Source organism: Podarcis raffonei, chromosome 5 (assembly GCF_027172205.1).
Source record: "Podarcis raffonei isolate rPodRaf1 chromosome 5, rPodRaf1.pri, whole genome shotgun sequence".
NCBI lineage: Eukaryota > Metazoa > Chordata > Lepidosauria > Squamata > Lacertidae > Podarcis > Podarcis raffonei.
The window spans coordinates 56,687,556-56,711,382 of NC_070606.1; the positions used below are offsets into that span (position 1 = coordinate 56,687,556).

At 40.1% G+C, this 23,827-nt stretch overlaps 1 protein-coding gene across 7 annotated transcripts; it reads left to right on the forward strand.

Moving 5' to 3' along the window:
• The first annotated feature begins 65 nt into the window (after positions 1 to 65).
• STN1 (STN1 subunit of CST complex) lies at positions 66 to 23,674 on the forward strand. 7 transcript variants are annotated; one of them, XM_053389287.1, is made up of 12 exons: positions 213 to 359; positions 1,894 to 1,993; positions 2,931 to 3,075; positions 6,709 to 6,918; positions 8,534 to 8,629; positions 10,558 to 10,629; positions 12,966 to 13,136; positions 14,516 to 14,627; positions 15,356 to 15,518; positions 20,519 to 20,641; positions 21,602 to 21,674; positions 22,463 to 23,674. In XM_053389287.1, the coding sequence occupies exons 4-12, from the start codon at positions 6,786 to 6,788 to the stop codon at positions 22,618 to 22,620; spliced, it is 1,101 nt and encodes a 366-aa protein (XP_053245262.1). In that variant the 5' UTR covers positions 213 to 359; positions 1,894 to 1,993; positions 2,931 to 3,075; positions 6,709 to 6,785; the 3' UTR covers positions 22,621 to 23,674. The 7 variants fall into 7 exon arrangements, with proteins under 7 accessions (XP_053245267.1, XP_053245268.1, XP_053245262.1 ...); XM_053389293.1 differs by lacking the exon at positions 10,558 to 10,629 and having other exon boundaries at positions 210 to 359; XM_053389288.1 differs by lacking the exon at positions 1,894 to 1,993.
• The last annotated feature ends 153 nt before the right edge of the window (positions 23,675 to 23,827 follow it).

The following is a 23,827-nucleotide window of genomic DNA, read 5'->3' on the forward strand; positions in this document are numbered from 1 at the left end:
GGTAGAAAAGCCACTCCCAACTTGCTCTCCTCCCGCTCCACTCTCAACCGCCTCGCTTTGACACTAAACTACGCATGCGCGGTTCCACTCCAGTTCCGCCAGATGCCTCTTTCCCGGACTCGCGCTGACTATGACTCCCCCCCGCCTCTCTCTCATGTACGTAGCCGGGTTTCAAGGAAACGGGGGCGGAGGAAGGCGGAGAGGGAGGAGCTAAAAAGAGAAGGGCGGACGTCCGAGGTAGACTTCCTTCCGGTTTCGCCTCCCACCGACACCCCTCCCCTGTCCCATGAGCGTGACGCCTAGGAAACCCGCCCGTTAGCGGCGGAGAGCCAATAGGAGCGCGCCGAGCTCTTTGGCGGGTAAGTGGCGCAGCGTCGACCGTTTTGAGGAGGGGGAGAGACTACAGCACTTTGGGGGAAAAGGGGCGCTTAAAAGGGGCAATTTTCTTTTGTGCTGGTTTAGTGGTTTTTGGCGATTACTTTGTGCTCGTTTGTAGGGGAAAGGAAAAAGGCTAGGCTTCCTGTTCCCTCCATGTATGGCTGTGTATGTGGAGTGTTTGGACAGGGGAATTTAGGCACAGGATAGTTACTGATCATTATGTCCATATAGGATCTGGGGCAACGTGTGTCTTGAGTGCCATTCGCTGGGGAGCAATAGCGGGAGAAGGCTCTTTCCCCTGAGGGTCCCGTTGGTATTGTGGAAAACCAGGGGGTGGATTAGATATGTGTTTGGTCTAGCAGAGATCTTGTGCTCATAAGAACACAAATTGTTTATGGAATTCACTGCCACAAGATATGGTTGCGGTCCTTGGCTTTAAAATGAAAGTAGTTTTTTTAAAAGGATAAAAAATAAACAATGGGCAATGCGTCAGGAAGAGTACACTTTTGAATACTAAATCCTGAGCCCAGATAAAAAGGTAAGCTGTTGCAAGGCATGGAAGCTGTGGATATTCCATAGAAATGGGCTGCTGGCTGACAAGATGGATTTAAGGTCTTATCAGGGCTCTTATCCTCTCAAGCTGTCCGTACTGTATCAGAATATAGTTTGACAGACTAAGCAAACTTTACTGCAATAAGTTAGTCTATCCTAAATAAAAACGTTTGCTTCTTGTTCATTTCATGGAGCTGAACTGTAATAGTTTAATGCACAAGGCACCCATTACGACCTACACAGAAATTAATTCCACAGTTTCATATTAGAAGGCAATAGTGTAGCCTTTTTTCACAGTGTTCCAGGAGTTAGTATACTCTTTTCAAATAGCTTTACTTTCTCCCTTCTGGTGTTGTGTATGGTTCACACAGTCTGGCCTTGTGGGCTCCAAAATCCATTTTGGGGCCGCATCTGTATTATGCTAACCAAAATATCCCCAAATAGTGTGCAAGTTCTCCATAACCCTTCATCAGAGTAGGTGGTAAAATCCTCAATGGTGGGAGGAGTGAGAGAGAAAAGGGTTGGTGGGTCAAGACATTAATGTTTGTAGCTAATAAGAGTACTAAGATGAAGTGTGGGAAGAGGTGACAGATCACAAATGATTCTCTTAGTTGATATGGAGGTTTTAGGTTGCACCAAGGTCTCCTAGGAAGGAGAAACACCTAATGGCTGGTTTCCCCCTCTCTGGAAATACAACAGCCAGTTGTGACTCAGTTTTGGCTCCATGCTTAGGTAAACCACTTTGATATTTTCTTTGTGAATTAGTTATATATAAATATTTTTATAAAGTTGAGAGCCAGACTATAAAGAAACTAGGCAGTCCTTGTCAAAACAGAGATTACTTTTAGATGGTGTGCTGGTTAGGCAAAAGTCAGAACAGCAAAAGAATTAAAACAAATCTGCATAAAATATATACTGTATTCAGATACAGTATTTGCCTTTCCTACTACCCTTCACCCACAGGAGGACCCACTATCATCCACACAGTATGCAGAAGACAGGCACAACAGATAACACCAAACCTTAATGGGCAACCAAGAACCTATTTTCCAGCAGGAACAAGGTGGCTTCCACCTATATGGGGTTTTTACTTGTAGTACATGTCACTTGGTCAATGAATTACCCCCCCCCCCAGTTTAGCTAAAGTGTTTCCTTTAACTCTTGGTTGCCCAAATGAAAGGGCTGCCTAATCCTCCAGTGAAAGTGCCAGAGAACCACTTGCAATATAATGATTTATGAAGTTTGATCAATTATACCACTGCTGTTGTAATAAGGGCTTTGATTGGTTGACTGAACCAGGTGAGGGTAGCTAATGGGTCTTAAACCCTGAGTAAGTTAGGAACTTGTCTATCACCTGCATGTGAAGACAAGTTCCTGTGGATTGAGCAGACAAGACCAATAGCCGGTCCAGCAGTCAAGAAGGCGGTTTCACAGTTGCATACTTACATCTTGAAAATACCATTTTCTCTAACTTTAATATAGATATTACCAGTAATATAGGATCAAGTCATTGCTATGGTATTATGTTATAAAACAAGAGTTGGTAATAAACAACTATTTTCCTGTGTTCCCGATAGCAATTCTCTAAATATTTGAAAAGCAGAATCTTTTCCATTACAGCATTGCATTGAAAAGAAATGTTTTATTGTGTTATCAGAATCATGTCTGAGCAGAGATTTTATCAGCTAAGCTGATTATCCTGTGTTCCAAAACACAAAATGCAACCCCTGAAATACCGCCCCTGGAATTTGGAATTCATAGAGTGGACCACCTTCAAATAAGGCTAGTTGTCCAGACTCTTTTACCTGTTATTCCTATATTTTTAAGTTATTGATTACATACAAAAATAGGTTATAAAGCATATAAAGTTTCTAGATTATAAATTATATAAAGGTTATAATGTATAAAGCATGCTAATACAAGGTTATATGAATAATAAAATAATCATAAATATTATTTAATAGTTCCCTAATATTTTCATTCTCTTGAAAATCCTATAGGTGAAAACTTTAGAGGCAAATCTGTTCCTTCAGTCAAGATAGTCATGCTTTCCCATGAAAAAGTCAGCCTACCACTATTTCTTCTGGCAACCAATCTCATCTTTGTCCTGGAATGCAAGCAGTTAACTTCTTTCTGTTCTTGGAGGTATCTATTTGGAGGCAGTAAAACACAAAACTGACCTTGTTGTTCCTGTCTGTCTCTGTTTTGAGAGACTTGTGAGAAAATTAAGGTTTGACGTATGTACACAGTCCATAGTTCATCATAGAGTTTTTCTCACATCCACTTGAGCCAGCAAGGTTATCACTTTATTAACTGGACTTGATGGGGTATGTGACAGTTCTCACGTCTTTAAACCTTTGTATTTTCACAGACTAAAGAACTAGATGAAATATGTTTTCCACTTATCCTTCTGTTTCTGTTGTTTCTTATTCATTCCAATCTTTTTCATATCTTTCCCTTTACCTGCTAAGCTCTTCTATCTTTGGTGTTCACTATTATACTTCCCCCACAATGGTGACAAAAAGTTGGATTCAAATTGACTGCTGTTATACAAGTGCTCTACCTTTTGTTTAAGGTAGGGATTAGAAACTTGTCTTCTAGAGGTTGCTGAGGTGGCTAAGATGACTGGATCTGATGGAGGATGGAATCCAGTAACAGCTATGGCTACTCCCCTGCAATGTCACTTCTGGAGGGGGGAAACATGTTCATAGGGGTGAGGTGGCTTGGTTTTCTGATGACACAAAATTATTTAGGGTGATAAAACAAAAAAGGATATCGAAGAGTTCCCAAAAGATATCTCCAAACTGGGGAATGGGCATTAAAATTTGAAATGTGAAAGTGAAAGCAAGTAAAGTGATGCATGTTAGGACAAATATACACTGTTGGGTTCAAAAATAGCAGTAACTGATAGCTCAATGAAAACATTGGCCCACTGTGTGGCAGCTATGAAAAGGACAATTTCCATGTGGGGAATTGATAGGAAAGGAATAAAAAAATAAAACTGCTAATAGATTACTTTTATTAAAATATATGGTGAGATTGCTCTAGGAATACAGTATACTATTCTGGTCACTGCACCTCAAAGAAGATATTGTACACTATATATAAGGGCAATCAAAGTGATCAAAGGATATAGCAACTCCCTTATGAGAAAGTAGGGTAGGGAGAAGTTTTTATCCTGTTCTGTACCTGCATTATAGCAGAAGCTGAATGGTCAGGGCAGACAAAAGGAAGAATTTCACCAGGGCATAAACTATGGATTTAGCTCCTGCAATATGATGGAACTCAGTTGACTTGAAAGGCAGATTCATGGAGGATAAAGCTAAAGCTATTGTTGGCTACAAGCCAAGATGACCGTGCTCTACCACCACTGTTGGATAGGAATCACAAGTGGAGAGTACTGTTGCATTTAGGCCCTGATTGTAGGCTTCCCATAGGTATCTGGCTGGACACTGTGATAACAGGATAATGGACTAGATTAACCTTTGAGTCTGATCCATCTGGGTTCCTATTTTTTTGTCTTTTACTATCTGCTCTTTCGCTTATTCTCCCCATTTTTTTGTCTCAACTTGCTTCCTCATTTCACTCTGATTCTTTTATTTTCCTTACACCTTTTGTTCTATCTCTTTCCTATGCATCATCTGTTCACACCTGCCCTTTCCTAATATATACACAAGGCTAATTCATCAACCATGCTCAGTAGGTGGAAAGACAGTTGGATCTACACACCACATTCATATTCTTTTAGTTTTCTTTCAGCAAATTGGTTTCTTAACCTAGAGTTATGTATTTATGCATTGCACTGTGATTTTCTGACTATGCAGAACTGTTCTCTATTAATCTAGTCATAAGACTGTTAATCATACAAAGTTCTCAAAGCTTTAGTGGATTTAAGGCTACTTTATTATCCCTTTGTCCTCAATAATGCCTAATTGCTGCCGCTAATACATGCATAGTAGGATCTATGTAGGTCATTATTGAATTCCTCCCCTAGCTGAAAAAGTCAAGCTGCACAGACCTTATAAGTTGCAAGCATTCTCACTCAGCAAAAGGAACAGCCCCCTGGTGAACAGCCCTTGTCAGATACTTCCAATCCAGTTAAGAATTCAGAAAATAAAGATGGGAAATGTGTAGGAAGAACCACTATTTCTTTTAATGCATCTAACTTTTTGGTATTAAACTGCAAAATCAAATATGTGCCACAATTTCTACCCTCTTCATCACTCCATACACTTTTCCTGCCTAACTCTTAGATAGCAAATCTGCTTTGTTGTTAAGGTGCAACAAGTCTCCTTATTGTCTGATGTTATAGCAGCCTAGCACAGCTACTATTCCTAGTTTGTGGTTAGTAGTAATTGAATGGTAGCACTTTTGACTGTTTTTGTGACTGCAAGTACATGTTATGGTTGGCCTCTTATCACCAACATCACCATCACCACCATTCTTTTTGGAAGTAAACCTAAAGACAAAACAATCCATTTGTTTTAGAAACTTGTGTGCTTTGTAGAGTCACAGCTAATGCTTCATTGATCAAAATGCATAGTTCAATGTAGATAGAACCATAATCAGACATTAGCAACTGCATTTTCTTTGCTTTCATTCACTCATGACAGTGAATTTACAGATGACATGAACTATGGAAATAGTGTTTCAAGGTTGCTAAATATTTTCTTTAAAAATAAGTGTCACATTGTGGTGGCCTATGGCTTTAAACAACAAAGTTTCATTCACATTGTTTTGCGTTGCAAAATGATCCTCATTTTTACATTGTGTTTCAAATTAATTATTGGGAAGATTTATTTTGGTTTTAAGTGCAAGAAGCCTCATACAGTTCAAGGCAGGTAGAAATAACATTTAAAAAAACCATAATGTAGCCAACCGAGTCATACTCCAAGTAGACCAATTGAAATTAAAGAACTTGACTAAATTCCATTGATAAAAATGGAACTACTCTTGAGTATGCCTCAGTTGTATGCAACCCATTCATTCAACAACAGTGTTTCTACCGTTCATATCCTGTGTAAATTCATTGCTGAGATTTGACAGGTAATACGTTTATACAGTATACCACTGTCATCTCAAGTATTCACTCAAAATTTCAAACTAAGTAAGATCTAAAGACTGTGAAGATGGAATGGGGAAAATGATACTCCCAGATCTGCATTTCATATATGTTTCTTTTGATAGCTTCAAATATAAACAAGTAGCAAATCTTTTGTTTGAAAAGAAAACAAGCACAAGCCATGCCTGCTTTTCCAGCAGGTCACAGCAGGATTGTGTAACTCATTGAGTGCAATGCCAGGGATGGAACTAATTAAGGGAAAACACTGGAGATAATGAAACTAGTCATTGTGTAATAACTGACGTTGTATTCCTGATTGTTACTAATAGTGTAATTTTGTCAGCAAGGAGGATGGCAACTATAAATTGATGAAAAGTTTTGGACAGTGGGGTACAAAGCATTCTGTGACTGGCCTGTAGTCCTTGCCTAAATTCTGCCTCTTGTGATAAGCTTATTTGAGGTAACATTGCAGGTTGCTTGACCCTCATTGCTGATCTCGGACTACATCTCTGTTTTCCTGTATCCAGAAGGAATGAACTCAAGCATTTGTTGCTTTCCTTTTAGCAGAGGCTAGGTGCTACATAAAATGCATGGAGCAGTTAGCACTCTTTCTAATCCTGTCATACCATCAACAATTAAAATCTTAAAACTAGGCATTATAATAAAAACTAATCAAGCTAGCATAATGTTTATGTTACACACATTTCCCCCCACAGACTTGCAAACATTTGGTCAGAAGCTCTGCCTGTCTTGGGTTGATACATGGTCTTGGAGCCACGTCATTCACTTCTGAATGTTCACTGCAGCCACAGAATCAGAAGAAGAGGTTCCTTCATTGTTATGGGGACTGGATCCTATCTTTTCAGCTTTTGCAAGACTGTACATTAAAGACGTACAAGAAATGAAAGAATCAAAGCAGGTTCCAGGTGAGTTATGAGATTGCTATGATATGTATAACATCACTGGTTTTAATGAAAAGCCTAGCATTACTGTGCTATGTTCTGACAATCTGGCTCCAGATAAAAACTTTTCTCTCCCTTCTGTGCCTGAAAGAAGCTCTGAGGATAGATAAAACAGCAAAAGAAAATGAGATAATCTGTATATTCCAAGTTCCTCAATAAATCCAACCTTTTCTTGAGTTTCCTGGCCTTGATCTGCCACCTTACCTTGCCCAGCAGGATAGGGAATAGAATGGTGGATGCAATGTGTACCACCATCAAGAGGAGTGTCCCTTCTCTTATGGATATGCTTGAATCTGCCTCCACCCCATCCCATGTAGCATGAAGCCATTGGATTGGGGAAAGAAGAGGGGAGAAATTCAGTCCCTGGAATTATCAGTATGTCATTGGGAGGGAGTGACCCATCAGGCTTATCTCTCAAAGTGGCTATACTAGTACAACTAGCTGCAGACAGGAGGGAGAGGTCGTGATAAAGGCGCTGAGGGAGTGTCAGAAGGATCCCAACAGCCTCGATGAGCTTGCAGCTGGCGACTCGGAGCTGCGCCTCAGTCTATATCCTTAGTAACATAACCATACTCGCACTGTACTTCAACCAGAGCTCTTTTTCCACTACTTGTCAGCTCATCTCTCACATGATTATTACCAGGGCAGCTTGACCAGACAAACTGCCCTGGCTGGAAACAGCTATAATTTTTTACCATTATTTTTGCTTAGTCTGATCCAATTTAAGACTCATCAACTATTCCTTTATGCAAGAATGTAAGATTTTCATGAATAATAAAAAGCAACTAAAAGATCAGTCCCAAGCTACCTTGAAAGAGATAAATGGGCAATATTTGTTAAACAGAACTGGAAATCAAGACAGAGCATATTGCTTCCAAAAATGCTTAAGGGAAAAGGTGTGGTGAATTGTGATATGCAGAAACCAAAGAATTTAACAAAAGGCTTTTTAGAAAATGTCTTTTCTTTTAAAAGATGTTGAATTAAAAGCCATGGCTGAACATTCCTCAGCATGTTCCTTACAGACCTTACCTACCCTCATTTATTAAAACTGAAATTTCTTGTTTGCTTGGCAAACTCCAGTTTCCCTTAGTAAACTCTTCATCTGTTTCACCCTTTGGTAGTTAAAATCTCCATGCTGGTTCCTGAGACTCCTACAGCATCATTTCTCAGCCTACTGGTTGCAAAGTCTGAGAAAGTGGGGCATGGCCTTTTTAAATAAACTGAAAATAATTACTGGTACTGCCTTTAATCATTAACTGGCATGATGAACACCTCTTACAACTTGTTGCTTTGTTGACATATTATAATGTTGTATTGACACTTTTGGCCAAATGTCAGAATGCCACTCCCAACCTAGTGGGGGGCAAATTTGTCACACACCCCTTTCCTAAGAAGCCTTGAGTGGTTTTTCCTGGAAGAGGCGTTAGGGAAGGTGCATGGGGCTTTCTAGCCCTATAGCAAACAGGCAGGCATTAGAATTTATAAGCCAGGCATCACCTCAGTCTATTCTCCTTCTTTACTTCGCTGAAATAAGACTATATGTACCTTATGTATCAATAATGATCTCCTCCTTTCATAGGTATATTCTTTTACAACAGGCATCCAGTAAGGCAGGTGGATATTCTTGGAACTGTGGTTCTGATCAAAGAACGAGATGCCTATTATACTTATGGAGGTAAGAAATTCTTATTCCTGCTAGCTCTTAAATTTCTCCATTCTCATTAGCCTTTACTGCCTTCTTAAATTAGGTTTGCTTTTATATATGGTATAGCAACAACAACAACCATCTGGAGGTTTCTGATCAGTCTGCAAGGGGAGAACCCCATGCACCCCGATCTGGAAGAGACCAAGGTATATAGGGTTGAGGGAAGGTCTGATTGCTTCACTAAATGGCAAAACGGGGGAACCAGATGAGAGTTGGCAGAAAGTACCCCTGGCAACTGCTGCATCCTGTAAGACGCTTTAGGAATGCCCCAAGCTGTGAAACTGTTCCTTCAGTGGGAATGTTCACTTTCATTGACAACTTCCACAACCTTGACCGGGACAGATGGTGGTAATGAGAGAGATAGATGGGGTTCCAAGAGCATGCTAACAATGGTATAGCCTTTTGAATGTCCCAGCGCAGAGAGTGAGATGCTAGGTGCATAATTTTCTGTTCCTGGTAAGAAATGCTGGTGTAGTTCTTAGCATGGTTGCCTTGTACGGTTCTTTGGTACAAAGACAGAGGCTATGCTTTCCTCAGCCACCCCTCCCTTCACTGCCAACTCTTTCCAAGTTCACACCAGTGAACTTAGGAGAAGGACTACCCTCCTTGCGTCTATGGTTGTCTTTCTCCTCATGTTCAAACTGTTCCCAGTTTCATTCTTGGGCATCTTGCCAAGCTGCCCCTCCCTGACCTTCTCTCAGCTGCAGTCAGGCTGACTCGCCCAAAATAAATCGTAACTTCCATTTGCATTTTCCAGTTCAAAAGCAAGGCTCTGCCAGCTGGGGATCTAATTGGCTAGTATTGCATCAGCTGGATCATGTGCTTGAGTTTAGAGAGGCATGATGCACTCCTTTTTGAGAAGCAAAGCTGCATAAAGGAAGAAATGTGGATTGTTGTCTTGTTTCTGCGCTGAAAAACGGGAATTTGTTTACACTTACATACTTAAAAGGGGCTGCTTGTTTTATACTCTCTTAAACTCTCTTAAGTAAGGCCAGTGGTCCCTCAGACTGAGTATCCTGTTGCTGAAAGGACTTAAAAGGAAAATGACAAGCATGTAGGTCAATAATGCGAGAAGTCTCCCAAATGTGGCAGAGGGGCTTGGATAGAATTTATGAATGACCAGCTCCTTGTGAATATCTGGTACCAAAAGTTGACAACTCACTGTGAGGATATCTAAGGCCTTTTCTGCCTTCGTTCATCCTCCCTTGGTGATCTCAGTTCAAGCTGCAGCGAATACCAGAAGTTGTGCTGTCCCTGGTCAACAGTGTATGTATCAAATAGCAAGCATTCTTGCCCTTATATCAATTTCAGGAGACAAATGTTAGATGTTTCAAGAAAGATCATTTACATAGCATATGCATTTGTGCAGTCAGTGGTGTAGAAAGGGTTGGGAGTGTGTTAGGCACTGTTAAAAATAAAAACCTGCCTCTTTATATATCATTAAGATAGATTGCCAATAGCGTTAATCCAACATAGGGAAGGTAGCCTGTCCAGCCTCTACAACAGTAGTCCATGGAACAGTCATTTTCCTCTTTCCTTCACACCCCCATAACCCAGCTTAGTCGCAGAAAGTGCGTCTGTCTGTCTTTGACCCTCATCTCCATCTTTTCACTATCCAGACTATTCCCTCAACACCACTAGGAAAAAAATTGCTGTAGGGGAGAATTTCAGAAAATGAGTTATGCTGTGTTTTTGACTTTTGAATAGTTTGTCAGTCACATTTAGTCTGTTGATTTGCTGCAGCAGGAAATTGGCACAGGTAAAATGGATGGGAGAGCTTTGAGAAAGATTTTGCTTCTCTGGTACAAACAAAAAGGCTGTTGCTAAGCAAAAATGTTTGTGGTGTGTGTTCTATAAACTCCCACCAAACTGATTAAAATTGCTATCCTACTGTCTAGTGGATGACGGCACAGGAGTTATAAGCTGCACCTGCTGGAAAAACCCTTTGGCACAGCAGAAATCTTTGTCAGGTAACTTTCCACTTCGTATCTGCTTTCCTTTTAGCTTTTTCAGAATATATTCTATACTTTATTAGTGAGGGTTATTTTCAGGTGTTTGCACCATTTCCCTGTTCATTTTTATATTGTTTTACAGTGACTTGATAAAAGAGCAGTGCTGAGGTCCATTCATTCATAACAGATGGGTCTGTTGTTTCAGTTCAGGACACTTGGCTTGAAGAGCCTTCTTACTGTAGTTCCCAATGCAACTTTTCCATTTTGTTTAAAGTGATGTTTTCCAATTAGAGCTAAATTAAAGGAGTGTTTTCCGATAGGAGCTAAATGATCTGAGATCTGTTAGCTTGTTGAATTCAAGATAGCCTCTTAACATTTTGCATATATTTTGATTTGCAGAGATACTATTTTCTCTTACACATCTTATATCCTGTTCTGAACAGTTGATTTTAAAAATGTGAATGTCTCATGTTTCCCATGTTCCAGTGCAGATGACTTTTTCTTCTTACCCACAGATACCTGCCACATAACATAGCCAGACTTCTGTTCCTTCCTCTTTGCTTCCCACCTCCCTATTTCAGTGCATTGAAGAGTAAACAGGCCACAATTATTTTTTTAAAAAAATGTACTAGGATATAATCAGCTAGAGACTTCATCTTAGGAATCAGCTGTTTTTAACTCAGTTGCTGGCCTTTGCTTGTTTTATTCTTGGTTCACTCCCTACTGTCAATTATACAGTCATTACTACTGCATAATTAAAAATAGGCAGTAGTATATTGCTTTCAGGGTGCAGAGAATAATGTTAAATAAATGTTCCAGGCCTTGTGGTCTATTGATTCTCTAAAAGTAGCTGGGGAAAAGCTTTATTAATAATATAGTTGAGGTCAGATTGTCAACACTAAATCCAGATGATAGCTAAGAACCCTGAAACCTGAAGCTCTGCTCAATTCTTGACGCATCTTAAAGACAGACAAGCTCATTATGGCATAATTAAATAATTTTTAAGGTGCCACAAGACTCTTATTGTGTTTGATGTCACAGTTGAACATGGCTATCTGTCTGGAAAAACCTACTCAGTTATGCCAGGAAAAACTGATAATATTTAATGAAGAAGTCTTTTCTGTATTGGCTTAGCTCTAAACTATAAGAAGAATTCAAGTCCTGAAAAGGAACACAGAATATTTAGTAGCCTGCTTTTTCCTGAGAATTTGTTCACAGCAGACAACTTTTCCAGATGGCTGCAATTAAAGTTTATGCTGCCCTGGATCAAAAACTTATTGGTGAGCCAATAAACTTGAAGTTCTGTCAAAGTGCATTTGTATCTTGGCAGGTTCAAAGAGGCAGCTTTTGTTTTACTTCTAATGATATTAAGTTTCCTTTTTATTAAGAGTGAGGTTTGCTGGTGAGGTTTGCTTTTTATTTTGAACTTGGGTTTACTTTTTATTCAATTTTGAACTTCAGAAGATTAGCACTGTTTATCTGTTGTAGGCTAAGCCACAGTCTGATGGCACTTTAAAAATTATTAAGTGCTTTGTGGCATGAGCAAAGTTATATTCATCAGGTGCATTTAATGTTTAAGGACAGTATTGGATATTAAATATACATGGTTTCTCTGTGAGGAAGGAGATACATTATTACAGCTAGTAAAATTAAAAGGAACATTTCCTGCATTCATCAGTCAGCTGTAGTGAACAAGATAGATTTGAAAATACTGCCAGCTATATTAAACACTTATTATTCATATTACATACATGCATTTGGTAGAAATACTCCAAGTTTTGGAACACACCATCACAGCAAACTTAACACACTTTTAAAAGAGGTTAACATTTCAGGAAGCAAGTCTGACAAAAATACTGCTTTCTACTTCTATTTGAATAGTGAATATATATATTAATCATGTCTCATTCTGTTGAGTCACAGTCTTAGTCAAGAGGAGCTTTCCCCAGCCTGGTGCCTTCCAGGTATTTTTGGACTACAACTCCCATCAGCCCCAGTCAGCATGGCCAGAATTAAGGAATCATTGAAGTTGTAGCCCCAACAACATTTAGAGGGCACCAGGTTTGGGAAGGCTGGTCAAGCAGAATTTCAGTGTCTCCTTTTATTTTTCCCCATCTCTCCAACTCTGTGTTTTCTTCCATTAATTGTGCTGTTTAATGTTATATCTACACAACTAATTTTTTGGAAGATGGCAGTTTCTAAGGGGAGAAGACAATGTGTGTTGGCAGCTGTAATACTGCCTATGAAGTGGTCTTTTAACATACATGGTATATTGGATGACATCCGTCATGATATTTGGGAAAATCTACTTTGCTTTTCCATTCCAAATGTAGTGAATGTTTCTTTCCCCACAGATTTTAGACCTCATCCTAGTACCTCAAGTGGCCTGGATCTAGCTGAACAAATAAGAAAGCTCGAAGTAGCAGTTCGCCAAAAAACAAGACTGGAAATTGGTGATACTATCAGAGTCCGTGGTTGCATTCAGATCTTCAGACAGCAGCGAGAAATCAAGGCCTCCATGTACTGTGAGTAGTTACTCATTCAGCCGTATGCATTTTTATCCTGACCTTTAAAGCTCCCATAATTGTAACCTGTGCGACTTACAGTTTATTTAAGCTGCGCCCAGGCTTTTTTCCTGTTGCATCAAGGCCGCTTTGTGTCTCTGATTCATACCCCTTGTTGAGAGCTGCTGTGTATGACTCTGTGCAGCATATGGATGTTGTGTTTTATAAAGCTGGGCTTCTCAGCTTGCTAAAAGCCATCCTCCAAACCTAGTTTCAGACACTCAAATGCAGAAGTAGTGTGGCCTCTCCCTGTCCTTCTATAGAACGACAAACTTGCTAAATTCCAAATAGGATATACAGTAGATCTGATACTCAGGAGTTGTGAATAATCTGAGATTTACTCAGCCTGGAAACTGAGATCCAGCTCCAAGGGTCTTCTGGCAGTTCCCCTCACTGTGAGAAGTGCAGTTACAGGGAACCAGGCCGACAGCCTTCTCAGTAGTTGCCCCTGCCTTGTGGAACACCCTCCCGTCAGATGTCAGAGAGATAAACAATCATATGGCTTTTCATAGACATCTGAAGGCAAGTGATGTTTAATGTTTTGTTGTGTTCCTTTATATTTTGTTGAAAGCCACCCAGAGTGACTGGGGCAATCCAGGCAGATGGGATGGATACAAGAAATAAATAATAATAATAATAATAATAATAATAATAATAATAATAATAATAATAATTTATTATTTATACCCCGCCCATCTGGCTGAGTTTCCCCAGCCACTCTGGGCGGCTCCCAATCAGTGTTAAAAACAGTACAGCGTTACATATTAAAAACTTCCCTGAACAGGGCTGCCTTAAGATGTCTTCTGAATGTCAGGTAATTATTTATCTCTTTGACATCTGATGGGAGGGCGTTCCACAGGGCGGGCGCCACTACCGAGAAGGCCCTCTGTCTGGTTCCCTGTAGCCTCACTTCTCGCAATGAGGGAACCGCCAGAAGGCCCTCGGCGCTGGATCTCAGTGTCCGGGCTGAACGATGGGGGTGGAGACGCTCCTTCAGGTATACAGGACCGAGTCCGTTTAGGGCTTTAAAGGTCAGCACCAACACTTTGAATTGTGCTCGGAAACGTACTGAGAGCCAATGCAGATCTCTCAGAACCGGTGTTATGTGGTCCCGGCGGCCACTCCCAGTCACCAGTCTAGCTGCCGCATTCTGGATTAATTGCAGTTTCCGGGTCACCTTCAAAGGTAGCCCCACGTAGAGCGTAGATCTTATTAACATCAGATAAAACAACCATTATCTTGGAAGGTGAGCTGTAAATAACTAATAAATAAATGAAATGCAACTAGCGGCTCACGTTTGAATCTGTTGCCTTTTTTGTGCCTTCCTTATTTTTTTTCAGATAAAGTTGATGACCCTATGTGTGAAGTTCTGATTTCAAGGATGCTGGAACTCCCCCATCTATACAGAGATATTTATGATCAGCCATTCCAGTTGCAAGAAGAGGCACAAAGGTCAGTGAGAGCTCTAGATAGGAGATGCTGGTGATTCAGGAGTGTAGGCCTTGCATCAAGAGTAGGATATAAAATAGAGTTACTGGTTTTCTATGAAAACTGAATTTGTATGGTGGGGCAAGTTCAAAGGCAGGAACAAAAAGAAGACGGAAGGATGATACGTCTAGAATAGGTAGAGCCATAGAATGAGACAGCCAGATTCATGTATGGAAGAATCCCCCACTTATGTGGGGATTCCATTCTAAGCTGCCATGTGCGTCACTGGGATGCGCACAAGTGGGGCTTGCACCATTCTGTCCCTGCCCACTTTCAGCTCTGTTGTCAGTGTGTGCATTAGCAGGAGTGCCCGTGCTAATCACACACAAGTGGAGAGATGGCTGTAGTAACCCTAGTGTCACACCACAGCACAGAATAGATGCCACACAGTAAGATCTAGTGCAAACACCACTCCAAACACTTGCACAGTGATCATGCATACATGTCATCCAGATCGTAAAGCTTTGTGTGGATCATAGAAGCCAATTACATTTCTGATTTCTGTGAAATTTCTCCTAAACCAGCTCGTAAGTCTGGGCTATTGTAGGTTTCATCTTATAGTGACAGTGTGTTCAGCACTGCTGAAGATTTAGTTAGGTGCCATTTAAACTAGTTAAGTATCTAGTTGTAGGAGGCCTTTTAATTTGGTTAATATTTTCGCTCTCCATTTTAAATTTATTTTCTGCTGATAGCCAAGGTGCAGCATACATGTTGGGCTCCATCACTGAACTGAGCAAAAAAATAAGAGACTTCCTATTGAAGAACAAGATCCAGAGTTTCTATCAGCAGGAGCTGGAAACTGTGGAGGCTTTAGTATCCCTGGTCAAGGAGGATGGACCAAGAACTGCTGAGCAAGTGAGTAAAGGTGACTTTGTAGGGAGCTGACTGCATTTGTGGCATAGCTTAGGTCAATCAAGAATGTTTAATGATAATATTGAACTAAACACTGGACTGTGTAATAGCTGCTACTTTGAAAAAACAAAACCTCCTGCAGTTAATGGCATGGTAGCCTAATAGTATGTTAGTTTGTGTACTGTTTTTGATGGTAATAAAAGACACATCAAAACGAAAAAGCTACAAAGCAAACTAAAGTTTGAGACTTGCCACTGCTATTAACTTACTACTTTCATAACTGTGTAGGTAGCTATAATGGAGCTTGGGAGGTCTCTTGAAGATAATGGATCAGTTGAGTGACAGGACTGGATGGTTCTGAACTTAATCAAGGGTAAGATAAATGAGGCCCAACATATTAAAAAGGTTGGCCCTTCTGTAGAAAATTATAAAGAGTATGCTGACATCTGCTATGTATTACACTTTCTACTTGTTAGACATTTCAGCCTGTTCAGAGCAAACTGGGTCTGGGTTTTTTTTAGGAGATTCCAAGTCCCAAACTCTAATTGGAATCAGAGTTATACATAAAGCAAGTGCTTGTTTGAGATTTGGACTGTTTTTCAATAGCAAAACATTTCTGTCTGTCTCTGTGCTTCTGGTTAAATAGGAATTTGTTTATAAAAGATTCTTAGCATGCAGAGAATAGGGTAATGAGCCAGATGCCCACCTGGTGCAAATTTGCATAACTTCAGTGCTTATAAAGTTATGTATAGCTACATTAGCTGAGAATCTGGGCTGAATATATATAATTTTAAAATCCTTTCTTTAGCATTACAATTAAAACTGGATATCAGTATGGAAATCTGTCTCTCTTTAACTTCAGCCTTTGCCTTTCCCCCCCCACTTTCAGTACAATGGAAATTGAGGTGATTTCCCCCCCTAGCTTCCCTTTTGTGTTTAGCTATGTATTTAGTTAAGGATGTGCTTTAAATTCCCAGCACTATAGGAGGATATTTTAATCCTTCCAAAACTGTACAGTAACAACAAACCTACCTCCCATTCATAGTGGGTTCTGTGGCCTCCTTCCTGGTGGTTGCTTCCTGGCAACCACCTGTTTTCATAAAAGTAACGCTTGTCATTGAATTTTAATAAAGCAATAGGCCTGGATTTGAACAAGAACCCTGCTGGTCTGTGGCAAAGGAATATAATACAAAAAGTGCCAAACAGCAGAGAAAGAATTGGCTTCTCAAGCCAGCTGCCATAATAAGCAATTCTGGTAAAAGCTGAAGGCTGTTCCAAATTATTCTGCTCAGTAGGCTCTGGGTTACTATGGTCACACAAGGCAATTCCATTGCTTCAACTGCATCCAGTCCCCTTCGACTTCCCCCAACTCAGTATATGAAGTAATCATAACAGAGTTAGTAATAATCTATGTCTCCATCCTCCAAATCCATACCGATTTGTGAACATTTACCTTCATTTTATGTTTGTCTTCAACATAGTGGTTGTGTACTTCTTATCTACAGGACAGAACTTCAGTGTATTCATAAATATTTATCTGCACCCCCTGGGATGCTGCAGGCTTGGATGCTTGGAAAAATAGCTCCAGCTTGAAGACGTTTTCAGTTCTGTCATTTCCTGAAGTGTATGTCTTTTTTAGTTCTGTCATTTCCTGAATAGAAGTGCATAACCACTTTCTTATCATATTCTATGTGCAATTTCCTGAGATGAGCAGCAGTGGCATTCTGCAGAGTTCTGTTATGTATTTCCATTCTACTGGGTATCAAATTGCTAGCTGCAGCATATCTTCTGACTTTATCATCTGTAATTTTGACCTTTTCAAAACTGTAATTTTGACCTTTCACTTTATGTATTCCCTATTATGTTTGTCATTTCAAAGACTGCATGGACACACACTTAGCATGAAGTCTTTTCATGCTTTTGCCCGTTATCCTGTGCTCAGATATTTTTACAGTCATTACATTTCTTATTACTATTTTTCTTTTGTCAATGGGACCCTGAATTACCCCAAGCCTTAAGTTGGGGACTGTCTCAAACAAAATGCATTTTAACCTGTGTTCCAGTATATATGCACTTACTTTGATATTTTTTTATTTAACTACAGAGTACTGTACATGCTTCTGAGTAAACAAGCATAGAATCACACTATTAGATTGCCAGATTAACATATTTCCTCCTCTACGTTTGTCAAGAGGCATAAAGTGGTACAACACATTGCTAGCGAATAGAATAAGGCTACAGAGGAAGGACCAAATGAAAACTTTAAATTCTGATAATCATTAGGTCAGGTAATAGTCTACATAGTTTCTTCTTTGAGTTTTTGAAATTGGTCTGTTTCTGTCCTCTAAAAACTTTAAGTTCAGTTCATGTAGAGGCAGAACTTCTGTCTTTGCCTTGATCTCTTTCATCCTCTGAACTGCATTTGTTGCTGATAGTCTACCTCTTTCAGCCTCTTTGTTACTCCTTAGATAAGCTTCATGTACCTGAAATAGACTAAGCTGGACTCCTGTTGAGTTTCAAATCCAGCAGACTGGAGTCACACTAATGCAGCAGATTTATCCCTATTTTTTGCATGTCTACTTTCTTTATATAGTATCAGCTGGGAGACAGCATGCACTCTTGCATGCTAGCACTAACTCACATTAAAGCAGATTTATGGGGGGTGGGGGCAGGAAGAAATGCTTCACAACTCCTAGCACTTTCCAGTATGTCCCAGCAGTACCCAGCTTCAAAGCTAAGCAAACTTAACCAACTAATGATTTGCTGCACAATTTCTCAGATTTTCAACACATATATCAAAATGATTTGACCAAAATATTTTGTAAGTAATGTGTTGCACTTGTAAAACCTATTGTGTTGACCTATTGCACAGGCAAGGAGGGGATTTGTTTTGTGTTTTGTTAACATGGCATTCTCTCTGGTTAATACACATTTGGAATTCTGTAACTATTTTTAATTAGCCACCTTTTAAGAAATGAATTAAAAACTCAGAGGTCAGAGAGGGTTTTGGTTTGTTGTTGTTGTTTGTTTGTTTTTTTTAAAAGGAAAAACCATTGAATAAGCCTGAGTCATTTTATTCTCAAGAAAAGATGAATGAAGTGAAGGTTTGGCTTAACTGCAATCTTAAATGCAATCTTCAAATGTTCAGAAAAGCAATTATTCTGTACTGCCACAGATGAGGAAGCGAGCTTTAAATCACAGGAAAGCAGGCTTTAGAATAGAATAGAGAAACTTCCTTGCTAAGCAAGCAGATGGGCATTGTATTGAGTTGCTTGGAGAAGCTGCAGAATCCTGTTCATAGAAAGAATTAGAAGTGCTTGTCAACAAACAGGGGAATAAACTGGTATTTCTCTTACAGGCTGATTGCTCAGGAGTTTCCATGCTCATCAACATTAATTTTGAAGATTAGCAATGCACATCTGAGCTTTCAGCTCTGCATTCTGGCACTTAGTTGCACCAGAGGGGAATTGATGTAGTGTCATAAAGCAAATTGCACTGAAGATAAATGGGTCTCCAAAGATCCTGGACCATTCTAGTGAAGGGAAAGAGCAGTGGTAAAGGTAGTAGAGCTTTGGAGAATCTGAGGAGGAGTGACTGGGGACTGTTGGTAATAAAGTTTATGTAACACATGCATCAGGTTTTCCCTCATGATGGAACCCAGTGGCACTTAATGTGTGCATTACATTTATTGGCCTTATGAACATTTATGGTTAAGAATTTCAATGATCCCTGATCAAAAGCCACAGCCCACAAACGATGTGAAGAGCAAAAGATAGGATCTGTGAACAATCTGTGCTGAAAAGAATTTAGAGCAGCAGCAGATGCTTCTGTACAAGGTAGGAAATGGCAAAGGTTCACTAGCCATCTCTGTGCCTCTAAAGCAAAATACAGTATTAGAGGAAACAAGTTGGACTCCTGCACCTAGGGAGGGGGAGGAGGTATGTTGCAAAATTTGGTCTTCCCAGCAAGTAAACTCATCATGCACTATAGTTTGGTCCAAAGTATCTTCCTGGATTTTATGCAGAGTACAATAGAGGTGCACTTTAAAGATGAAAAAAAATGAAACAGAAAACACCTCTATGGCCATAGATAGGCTTCCTTTGTTTTACAATTTCTTTTGTATATGACCTATCTGAATTTCCTTCACCCATCCTTGCTGCAGGTTTACTTCCTGATGCTTTTCCCCTGATCAGATCTCTTTGTAGATCACTGCATATAACAAAGAGGGATGGAAGGGATATAGACTATTCTGAGATCTTTAGTTAATTGTAAGTAAACATAAAGGAGGACAGACTCCCTTTATATAAGATATATTTGGAGTCCAGAGGCACCCCCTCCCCATATCTGAAGCAGGATACTCCAAACTCAACATATTGGTAGACTTAACAAAATAGGAAAACTTAATCTATAGTCATCCAAATGATAGTGCTTTGGGCTGAGGTGCAAGCAAGCACAGGAGTGCCAGTGCTGCCTGTAAGGCAAGGAGTAAGGTTAATAAAACATAGGTTTTCTTCGGTAGCTCATTGCTTGTACTTTTCAAGCTGACATCCATTTCTTCTGCTTTTTCTGTCAGTTTTAAGAAGTTTGCCATTAGCAATTCTCTTTCAGGAGCTATCCAAGCTGAGCCTTCTGTCAGCTCACGCAGAGTGTGTTCTTAATTAGGCCTTATCTTCAGACAGGATTGATGCTCTAGACCAAAGCAAGTAATTATCAGACTCTGCTCCTTCCACTTGCAGATCCTTTAGTTCATTTCCCTTTTCTTATTAAAAATGGATCGGTGTGTCATGAGGTAATTACTTTGGCAGCAGCTCCTTTCAGTAGCTGAGAGTAAGGTTTGTTTCAGCCATTTTAATCTCAACAGTTTTCTGCTGCTGTTTGAAGGAAAGGACTTCTCTTTTATTCCTTCTGCAGACCCAAATAACCTAAAAGTGCATTTGACTTCCATGCTTCTCCTTCCCTCTTTATCCAAATATGCCCCTCTTTTTTGTCTTTTTCCTGTTCAGACAGATTCCAAAGCTGGTCCCTGCTCCAAACTGATTAGAGACTCCTTCACGGAAGCAATAAAGGTGTTGCAAAAAAAGGGAGTTCTTTTCCAGAAATCAAAAAATCCCACGGATATGTATTTTGTAAGTATCTCTTTATATGAATGGTGGTCTGCAGGTAAAGCATGTCCTGTCACATTTATATAAGCTTAATATGTGAAGCATGCCACTAGCATGCTTAACTCTACATACAAATGGGCTGGTCTGTTATGGCAAATGGGGCACTGCCCCACCAAACTCTGTGTCCCCTCAGCCAGACCCACCTGTCAGCCTTCTTACTTTGACATCCAGTCTGAGGATGCTGCTGTCTGTCACCTTTCTGACTTTTTTAGTCTCAGAGTTGTCTTTATAGAACTCACGGAAAAGGATGAGGACAAATCTATAATTGATTGGATCTGCCTGTCATTGGCTCTAGATCTGCTCACTGTTGACCTTCCTGTATACTACCTTACCAGTTCCAATGGGCATCAGCCACCACTTCAAATGGGCCAGTGATAGGTGTTTTATGATGGTCAGATGCAGGCGGAATGCTTATTTACATAAGAATATAAGAAGAGCCCTGCTGGATCAGGCCAAAGGTCCATCTGGTCCAGCATCCTGTTCTCATAGTGGCCAACCAGATGCTTATGGGAAGCACACAATCAGGACCTGAGTTCAGCAGTGCTTTTCCCATGTGTTTTCTGGAAGCTGAGATTAAATCCAGACACAGGGTGGAATTCAATGTTGTGCTCTTCCAATCATTCCACATATACAAACATTCTAGCTGAACAGAACCCCCCTCCCACTGCGTGCTGTTCTGTGGGTTTTCCTGACACCCCTCAAGCCAGTTTCAGGGGGAGCCCTCTTGTATAAGTGGAAGTTCTTGCACAGGGCTTCCACTGACAGGGCTGGTTAGGTGACTCCCACTCACAGACTATCCAGTGGCCCTGAAATGTTTCTTTCTGTTATGAAAATGCAGTGGTCTCTAATTGTAGGCCAGGCTCTCATCTTTGATACATAAATGTGCATTGCTTTGATTTTAAGAATCACTCCTGCATCCTCTAGGTGACTGAGCAAGATAAAGAATTGCACAAAGTGACCCTTGAAGTCCTCGGAGCTGATTGTAAGAGGCCAAAATGTAAGTATGAACAGTTAGATAACCACAAACACAGGCCTGTACAAGTAAGGAATAATTGTATTTGAGTAAGAGAACTTAATTTAATAACAAGAAATTATTATTATTGTTATTATTACTATTACTATTACTACCGCAGTTTGGGCACTTTGGGGCCCAAAGGCTCACAGCATACCAGTACAATAGAAGGACAAGGAGAAAGCCTTCCCACACTAGAGAATTCAAGCGTGCTCTCACAAACCCTGTATTCCCTTATGGGAAGAAACCTGAACAAAGAAGTACTAAAGGAGATTAATCCAGCTAGAATAATTAAGGGTCTCTCATCACTACCACCATCCCATTCTAACTATTCTGAAATGTACCCAGTTAGATATGTATTTGCAAAATAACTGCCACAGGAAAGTGGAACTGACTACTGTTGGTTCCAGCACAGAACGGATAACTTGTAATGTTCTAACCCCCCTTCCTGGTTTCTGTAATGAAATAAGATTCATGCTTTTGGTTCATGCCAGTTCTCATTCAGCATAGTGAACCTTTTGGAAACAATCTGCCAGTTTTGTGGAAATACCTTCAGGTATCGCACCTGCAGAAAGAAATACGGCATTGGCAATGGTGGTGGTGTGCTTCTGAGCCAGCACACAGGCAAGTTATCTCAAAGCTTTTATCCAAAGTCTGCCACCTGCCCATGGGGGCAGCTTCACTCTTGCTACTGAAATCCAGTCTCCCATCTGTATGAATAATAGAACAATTGCCCACCCATTTACCATTTCACTTCTGCTTTACATCTGTAGATGCTGAAAAGGGCTGCCATCTCAATTACATCCTCAATTGTATTCAGCAGCGCTACAGCCCTTTTGTTTCCAAAGATGTGATCCATTGCCTACTGGACTGGATGGAGACCAACAGTGACGTGGTCACTACCATGGAAGGATACTATACTGTCTTTTAAGACGAGATGCTGTGGACTTCTAGAGCCAAACTGTATACAGTGGGCATGAGTCATAAGAATACTTCAATGCCAAAAACTTGGCTGGAATTCCTAGAAGATGCTGTATCATCAAATTCCTATTCATTTAGTTTCTCTCCATGTTTCAGAAGTGCTCAGTCTGCCTCTGGTATTCCAGGTACTAAACACAGGGACCTCTTTAAACAGTTATGTTGTGAATGCCCTCTTGTGGCTGGATGGAAGACAAAACAAACTTTGCATTCATACCTTATAGTCTAATAAACAGGAGCTGCCTAAAAAGGTGAGCAGTCTGAATTGAAGGAAATACTTGAGAAACAGGCATCAGAATAAATTAACCATACCCTTCTCTCCAATAATACACCCCCTTCCACACTCCTAGTCTAGTATACATAATTTGTGGTACATTGATTTAGGTCATCTCTTGAGATACAACAAGTGCTGTGGATTCTGAATCCTTGTTTTAATCAGATTTGTTACTACTCCCAGTTTACTTTTAACCTGGATTCCATGATTATCTCAATAATTACTAAAGGCTATGCAATGCTTTAATTTAGGGTGGTATCTGCAGGATCCCCTCCTGCAGAACACAGCAGTTGGTTGCGTAAGTCGTGGACAAGGTGATCTTTTAACAATCTGACAGTGCACTGGCATTAAAAATCAAAGCAGTTTTTCCTTCCGTAATATTGAAATGTGCACATGCATCCATGCCTCTTGCAAACCGAGGCAGGTATTAAATAATACTCATTAGTAGATGGAGTGACAATCTTGTTTCCTCAAGACTGAAGGAGGGAAAATTCCAGAGGGCACTTCTACTTTGATTTGAGCACTATTTCTGGAACTGTCACAGAGATGAATTATACCTGACTGCAGTGAGTTACAGAAATTATATATACGTATATTATATCTTGGTTATGCATGTTATAACTTTGTTTTATATTATTCTAAATCGCCATAAAACTACTCAACAGTAAAGTATTTCTTGGTCCCAGTAAGACTACATTCATTTTTAAAATAAAGATACTTTGTTGAAAACAGACCCTAGGCCCTGTCTTTCTTCCTGCCCTATTCCATAATGCTGTTGGAATGCCTCTTGATCTACAAATGCCCTTGTTTAGCGCATGCATCCTTTTGGCAGGCTTCCAGCAGATAAGAGCCCTTTTCCAAGTGGTACTGTCTGGCAAGAGTCTCT

Bases quoted from the DNA above. Each gene is read 5' to 3' on its own strand.
- STN1 (XM_053389292.1), top strand. From the start codon at position 6,786: ATGTTCACTGCAGCCACAGAATCAGAAGAAGAGGTTCCTTCATTGTTA. The intron at 13,137-14,515 runs GTGAGTAGTTAC...ATTTTTTTTCAG, and splicing joins AATCAAGGCCTCCATGTACT to ATAAAGTTGATGACCCTATG. The intron at 14,628-15,355 runs GTCAGTGAGAGC...TTCTGCTGATAG, and splicing joins TTGCAAGAAGAGGCACAAAG to CCAAGGTGCAGCATACATGT.